This window comes from Crocuta crocuta, unplaced genomic scaffold (genome assembly GCF_008692635.1).
Source record: "Crocuta crocuta isolate KB4526 unplaced genomic scaffold, BGI_CrCroc_1.0 scaffold339, whole genome shotgun sequence".
Taxonomy (NCBI): Eukaryota; Metazoa; Chordata; class Mammalia; order Carnivora; family Hyaenidae; genus Crocuta; species Crocuta crocuta.
Genome location: NW_027530357.1, coordinates 2,414,693 through 2,422,341, shown reverse-complemented (window position 1 = coordinate 2,422,341; position 7,649 = coordinate 2,414,693). Strand labels below are relative to the sequence as shown.

Below are 7,649 nucleotides of genomic sequence, written 5' to 3'. Positions count from 1 at the left end.
AAAAAAAAAAAAAAAAAAAAAAAAATTCGGGCACCTGGGTGGCTCAGTTGGTTAAGCCTCCAGCTTTGGCCCAAGTCATGATCTCACCGTTCGTAGGTTCGAGCCCCACACTGGGCTCTGTGCTGACAGCNTAGTTACTACACATTATTATTTTGCTCATAGTTTTCTTGTTTCAAAATAAATTATACTGAACTAACGAAAATAAGTGCAATTTATTAAAATTAAATATTGGGGGACCCAAGCACTGTGCCTGCTATCCCTGCTAGATTATCGGCCCTGAGTGGGTATAAGGATGGAGCCAGAGGACTCATTTAAGTATCTGGATCTAGCCATACCTGAAGTTTGACTCGTCCCCAGAGGGGCTTCATGAGCTCTTTCTTGAGCCATAAATTCACTTTTTGGCCTAAGCTAGTTTGAGTAGAGTTTCTGTCACTTGCAACCCGGACACCTGACTTACCTGGTCACCCAACTCCAACAGATGGAAACTGACGTTGAAACGGAGTCTGCCTTCCACAGAGCAGAGTTCCTACTCACTACCACCAACCACTAACTCATTCCGCCTCAGGCATCACTGCAGTTCTCCTCCCCAGAACAGCTTTCCAGAAAGAAAGAAAAAAAGAAAACCTCTCCAAACTTACACTTGCGGACAAAGTTGCTCACATGCTTAATCTTCATCAGAGCAGGCTGACTGCATTCTTCAAAGAGAACGAAGAGGGCATCTAATATCCCTTCTCGGGAAAGAGGAGACATCTGCTGTTGAGTCAGAAAGGGTGGTTTCCCCTAAAAACAGCAAACAGCAGATGGAGACACTGTCAATAATGAAAAGCTTTGATCAATAACATCCGCACAGAGTAAATTACAAGCCACCAACTCTAACTGCTCACGACACACGCTAACAGCACAATTCTATGGCTTCCTTCTTTAAAGCGACATCAGTTGAGAGTTATTAAGTTATCACCTGTACAATTCCATTATTGTGGGCTTCTTTCACCAGCGCCTGGGAAGAAAAACTTCAAGAGCATTGCCTTTAATAAGAAAAGGCCCCTCTTTCTTAACAGTCTGAGGCTCATAGGAACATTTACTCTGGACCTTGCCGGTTCGGATGTGTTTCCGTATCGGTGCAATGGGACACAATGACTGCTACATCTTTCAAGTCTGCCCAGAGGTTTGCTAATATAACTGCAGTTTCTTTATCTGACTTTAACAATCTAAAGTAGTGTGAATGAAATGACCAGACTGAAGCTGAATTTATTCACGCTCTGGACCAACAGTTGCAAACTGGCAGACTGTACCACATGTTTTGTTTGGCCTGCAGCATTTATTTATTTTTATTATTTTTTTAATGTTTATTTTCGTTTTGAGACTGAGACAGAGACAGAACGTGAGCAGGGGAGGGGCAGATGAGACACAGAATCCAAAGCAGCTCTGAGCTGTCAGCACAGAGCCAGACGTGGGGCTTGAACCCACAAACTGCAAGATCATGCCCTGAGCCGAAGTAGGACACTTAACCGCCTGGGCCACCCAGGCACCCCAGGCCTCCAGCATTTAAATTTGAATTTTCTGCCAATACTGAAAGATTAGGAAATTTCTTGCAAAAGAGGGGGTGCGATTTGGGGGCTCTCCTAAAACGTCGGGGGGTTGAGCGACACTGCCCCACATGCCTGTCTGGTGATGTTGAGCTGTGGCAGAGTGATGCCACCCCTCTGTAGTGAAGATGTGCTGTAGTTCATTGCAGACCTGACTTCTAGTCTTCCGTCTGGCCCATGTGACTTACTTATACTCACTGCCTGGTCCCTAAGGACTTGAGTTTGTAACCTCTGGTCTAGAGCAATGATTTCCATGTGCCACCCTACAGTTTGTGTGGAGGTCTCTCTACAAAGATGGCCACCAACAGGCCCTCTAACTCTGTAGATGCTTGCTGCCGCTCCCATCAAGAACCAGAGTCTATTTCCCTCCCCTTGAATCTGTGCTTTCTCTGTGACTTGCTTTAAACAACAGAAGGTGACACACTACCAGTTCAAGGCAGAGCTCTAAAGGAGCCTCGCACCATCTGCTTTTACTCTTTTGGGAAGCTAGTTGCCATGCAAAAAAGCTTAGACCAGACAGGGGTCAGCAAACTATGGTCCATAGGCCAGTCTGGCCCAGTGCCCGTTTTTACAAATAAAGTTTTATTGGAACACAGCCACACCCATTCAGTTACATACTGTGGCTGCTTTTGTGCTACAATGGCGGCGTTGAATCTGGTGTAGCTGGAGCTATGCCCAAAGCCTAAAATATTTATTATTTACAGAAGAAAGTTACCAGCCCTGGGTTAGACTACTGAATAATGAAGGACCTCACAGAGAAGTCGGCTGGAGGAACAGTGAGATGCCCCAGCCAGCAGTCAGCACCAGATGTTCCAGTCCCACCCAAGCCCCCGAAACATAATATGGCCTCTTGAGTGACCCCAGCTGACATCACAGGGTAGAATGGAAGAACTAATAAACCATAGAATCATAAGAAAAAGTTGAATCCAAATAAACCAGAGAATCATAAGAAAAAGTAAATCATTGCTGCTTTAGACTTTGTGAATGGTTCCGTACACAGCACTGGATAATAGAGACAGCCTGGCTACATTTGAATCACCTGAAGAACTTAGCCAAAAAACAACAGAAAATTCCGGTGTTATCCCCGACCTACTGAGTGAGAATTTTCCAGGTTGTGGCTTAGAATCTGTTTCACTTTATTATCTTTTTTTGAATGTTTATTTTTGAGAGAGGGAGGGGCACCTGGATGGCTCAGTCGGTTGAGTGTCCAACTTCAGCCCAGGTCATGATCTCACAGTTTGTGGGTTTGAGCACGGGTTCAGGCTCTGTGCTGACAGCTCAGAGTATGGAGCCTGCTTTAAATTCTGTGTCTCCCTCTCTCTCTCTCTGCCCCTCCCCTACTCGCACTCTCTCTCTCTGAAATAAATAAACATTAAAAAAATAGTCTTTATTTTTGAGAGAGGGAGAAAGAACATGAGCAGGGGAGGAGCAGAGAGAGAGAGAGGGAGACACAGAATTTAAAGCAGGCTCCATACTCTGAGCTGTCAGCACAGAGCCTGAACCCGTGCTCAAACCCACAAACTGTGAGATCATGACCTGAGCCAAAGTCAGACCCTTAACTGACTAGGCCACCCATGTGGCCCTAGAATCTGTTTTATTAACAAGCTCAGCAAGAAATTCAAACCTCAGCCAGGTATGTGAAACATTGGGTCACAAGCCACCATACCTGTCACTTCATAGTTCTACCACAAACTCCAAAAATTAATTAGTCTTTGTTCCTCTCTTCTTTAGTGAGTTTGAACTAACTAGAGTAGCAGTTCCCAAGTAGAATATTGATTCTTAACAAAGTTCTCAAGTTGGCCACAAAATGAGTAAAAATGAGGGGCACCTGGGTGGCTCAGTCAGTTGAGCGTCTGACTTCGGCTCAGGTCATGATCTCACGGTTCGTGGGTTCAAGCCCCGCATCCGGCTCTGTGCTGACCACTAGCTCAGAGCCTGAAGCCTGCTTCAGATTCTGTGTCTCCTCCTCTCTCTGACCCTCCCCTGCTCACGCTGTTGAAGTTCTCTCTCTTTCTCTCAGAAATAAATAAAACATTAAAAAAAATTTGTTTTAGTGAGTAAAAATGAACACCTCAAATCCCAAATTCAAATTTTAAAGTGGTCTTACACGAGCAGGGTAGGAGCAGACAGAAAGGGAGACACAGAATGTGAAGCAGGCTCCAGGATCTGACCTGTCAGCCGAGAGCTCGATGTGAGCCTCGAATTCATAAACCACAAGATCATGATCTGAGCCAAAGTCGGATACTTTAACCGACTGAGCCACCCAGACACCCCTGTTGGTGTTTCTTAAAATTCCCCTTATTTATGAAATGAAAAGACCAGAGATAATAGGCCTTTCTCTGTATCTGTTTTTTGTTTTTTGTTTTTTTTTTTTACATCTCTTACTTGGCAAAATAAAAAGCCGGAAAACCTATGTTAGCCGAGCAAATTTGTAAAATTTTGCTGGCTCAAAAGCCTAAAAATCTGCTGCCCACCAACACAGAAGTCATTGGAAAGTTAAGCAGAATGGTAGTAAAAACTAAGACCCAGTCTAGAGTACTTACCTGGGTGGAAAACAAAATCACTATCTAAACCTCGTTAAAATTGCACTATATGGGAAAGAACTACCGGTATATCCTGTACCTGTTAAGACAACTGTTAGGTGTATGCTACACCTGCAAATAATAGCATTCCTGGGGGCAGGAAGGAACTCCTCATTAAAAAAAGACAAACTGGGGATTTACCCACAATCCTTGCTGCTATGACATTTAAATATAATACACACTTAATAAACTCTGACATACGCTGGCAGTGTTGCCGATGGTTACGTGCCCACCTCTGGAGCCTGATGCTGCCATTTCCAAGCTGCATGACCCTGGACAAGTCCTTGCCTCTCTTGCTGGCTGTCTCCTCCTATTTAAAATGTAAGTCAGAATAGTCCTTATATCTGTTCTGAAGCTGACGTGACATAATCAAGAGCACATTTGGCTCTGTACCCAGCACATTTGGAAGCCACGCTTGTTACATAAGGTGCACACTATAAGCTCTTAGTAAATTTTGTAATAAGTTGGAAAAGTTTTGGAGTAAAATGTAAAAGGGGCTAAAACATGGCAGCACTTTGGTCAGCTAGGGTTAGAGGCAGACTATTCATGGGGCGCCTGGGTGGCTTAGTCGGTTGAGCGTCCAACTTTCGCTTAGGTCGTCCAACTTTCGCTTAGGTCATGATCTCGCGGTTCGTGGGTTCGAGCCCCGCGTCGGGCTCTGTGCTGACTGCCAGCTCAGAGCCTGGAGCCTGTTTCAGAGTCTGTGACTCCCTCTCTCTCTGACCCTCCCCTGCTCACGCTGTCTGTCTCTCTCTCTCTCTCCTAGAAATAAATAAAACATTAAAAAATTAAAAAAAAAAAGAGGCAGACTATTCATTTGTGCAAAATATCTCATGCCTTAAAATGGTGACCAGGATGGTCCTATAGAACAACCTAAGCTGTCGTCAAAAAAGTACTAGTATTTATCATCATACAAGTATCCTTGCATAAAAACCCTCTTATCATCATACAGGTACCCTTGAATAAATACCCTCCTTAACGTAATTACTGCTAAGTAAACACAAATTTATCATTACTGGGGCACCTGCCTGGCTCTTTTAAAAAGAGATCACTTAAACTCTTTTTTTAAAAATGTATCATTACTGGGGCACCTGGGTGGCTCACTCCATTAAGCGTCCGACTTTGGCTCAGGTCATGATCTCAAGGTTCGTGAGCTTGAGCCCTGCATTGGGCTTTGTGCTGATAGCTTCTGAAGCCTGCTTTGGATTCTGTGTCTCCCTCTCTCTCTGCTCCTCCCCTGCTCATGCTCTTTCTTTCTCAAAAATAAATAAAAACACCAACAAAATTTTTTTTAATCTATCATTACTATATTATCTCTACACTTAATAAATAATAGTTACCATTTATAATTATTGGCTTGCCAAGAGTTAAGTGCTTTACATAAGTTATCTCATTTAATCCTCAAGACAACCCTGTGAATTTGGTGCTATAAACTTTTTTTTTTTAATGTTTATTTATTGTCATGTCAGCACAGAACCCGATGCAGGGCTCGAACCCACAAACTGCAAGGTCATGACCTGACTGAAGTCAGCCACTTAACCAACTGAGCCACCCAGGCGCCCCTATAACCTCTATTTTAAAGAGTGACAAATGCAGGCACCGGGATGGCTCAGTTGGTTGAACGTCTGACTCTTGGTTTCTGCTCAGGTCATGATCTCACAGTTTGTGAGTTTAAGCTCCCACATCTGACTCTGCACTGACAGTGGAGAGCCTGCTTGGGACTCTCCCTTTTTCTTTGCCCCTCATCCATCCATGCTCGCTTGCTCTCGCTCTCAAAATAAATAAAATAAACTTTAAAAAAAAAGAGAGAGAGAGAGAGGCATATGGATTCAGAGAAGGCAAATGAGTCAAAGTAACACAGCTAACTAGTGCTGGGCCAGGATTCAAACCTAAACTACTCTTCACTACTATCCATATTGTCCCCCCCTGACTTGTGAAAGTCAAAAAAGAATTTCTACACTAACAATGTTTCATCTACATCAAAAACAAAAGATTAAAAATATACTCGGAAATTATTTCCTGATAGTAAGCTTTAATACTTCTGGGGTGAGAGAAATGTTCTATATCTTTTTTTTTTTTTTAAGCAGGCTTCACGCCCAGCCAGAACCCAACATGGGGCCTGAACTCAGGACCCTGAGATCAAGACCAGAGATGGAGAGTCGGATACCCAACCAACCGATCCACCCATGCAACCCAGAAATGTTCTAGATCTTGCGCAGACTATGGGTTTCACAGGTTTGGGTATTTATCAGGCTTTGTTTTTGTTTTGTTTTAAATAAACATCTCTTGAATGAAAATAGGATTACACCTACAGCAATTATGGTCTAATTTTTTCTTGATAAATTTTGTTTTTGTTTCTTTAATAAAAGGACAAAACTTAGTACAGATGTGTAAAGTGTGAAAAATGATTTTTTTTTTTAAAATCTCCCTTCAAGGACAAGTTCAGCTATCTACTCCTCTGTCTGTATAGTGGCTCCTTTTTTCAAAACCATCAGCAAGTATAAAACATCAAATGGGATTTCTCCTAGAAGATTAGCCTCAGTCCTTTAAGAATAAAAGCGACGAGGGTCCAAGGAAACAAACACAGGTGAGCAGAGTTGGCAGCCTGTTACCTGGAAGAAATGGTTCAGCCTGGAGGCCCGGCTGGCAATGGGTTCAGCAGCACCAGCGTCCAGCAGATTCCTTGCTCCATATTTGAACTTCAACATCTCTCCAAAGGTGAAGAGATACAGAAGAAGGTCAAGTGTGTACTGCCAATTTGAGGAGGAAGGGCCTGAAAAATCCTGATCTTCCTCAAAATGTTAGGGTCAGGAAGGTGAAAAACAGCCACCACGCCGGTCTTAGGAAGCTCAGTCTGGCAATGGACATTAAAAAGCAGATTTTTTATTCATTGTAACAGGAGGTAATACACTTATCTGACATACTCTCTTACTTATAAATAAACTTACTATCTGCTCCACCTATAATGTAAGCTCCCTGAGGACAGAGACACATAGCGGGCACATAGCAGGTGCTAATAGATACTTACGGAATGAATGACTTAAATAAGTAAATGACATAGTATGTTGGAAAGCAATATGTGCTACAGGGGTTAAAAAGAGAGAGGGAGAGAGCAAGGTAAGGACAATTGGAGCGTGTGAGCAATTTTTAACAGTGTGGTCAGAGTAGACTTCACTGAGAAGGTAACATATGAAGCAAGACCCGAAGTGGGTAAGCAGTAAACCTTGCTGATGGGCGGGGGGGAGGGAAGAAATGTGTGCTGGGCAAAGGGAACAGCCAGAGCTAAGGCTCTGAGGCAGGACCTGGCTTTCTCTAACAATAGCAGGGAGAGGAGAGTGGCTAGAGCAGAGCGAAATACACTGAAAGTAGGAGGTGACGGATGGTACCGAAAGTGAAGACATTAAATTGTCCAGATCACACGGATAATCGGGAGCTGCCGCACTCCATCCACTAGCTAAAATAATGCAGTTAATGCTGCTAA

At 43.4% G+C, this 7,649-nt stretch overlaps 1 protein-coding gene across 1 annotated transcript in view; it reads right to left on the bottom strand.

Moving 5' to 3' along the window:
* CIT (citron rho-interacting serine/threonine kinase) overlaps window positions 1-6,876 on the bottom strand; it is a 161,507-nt gene extending 154,631 nt beyond the window's left edge. Inside the window, exons 1-2 of the mRNA XM_077766016.1 lie at window positions 6,781-6,876; window positions 639-780 (exon numbers count right to left, since the gene is read on the bottom strand). Coding sequence (XP_077622142.1) covers window positions 639-780; window positions 6,781-6,876 — 238 coding nt within the window. The remainder of the gene's footprint in view (window positions 1-638; window positions 781-6,780) is intronic.
* Window positions 6,877-7,649: the final 773 nt, after the last annotated feature.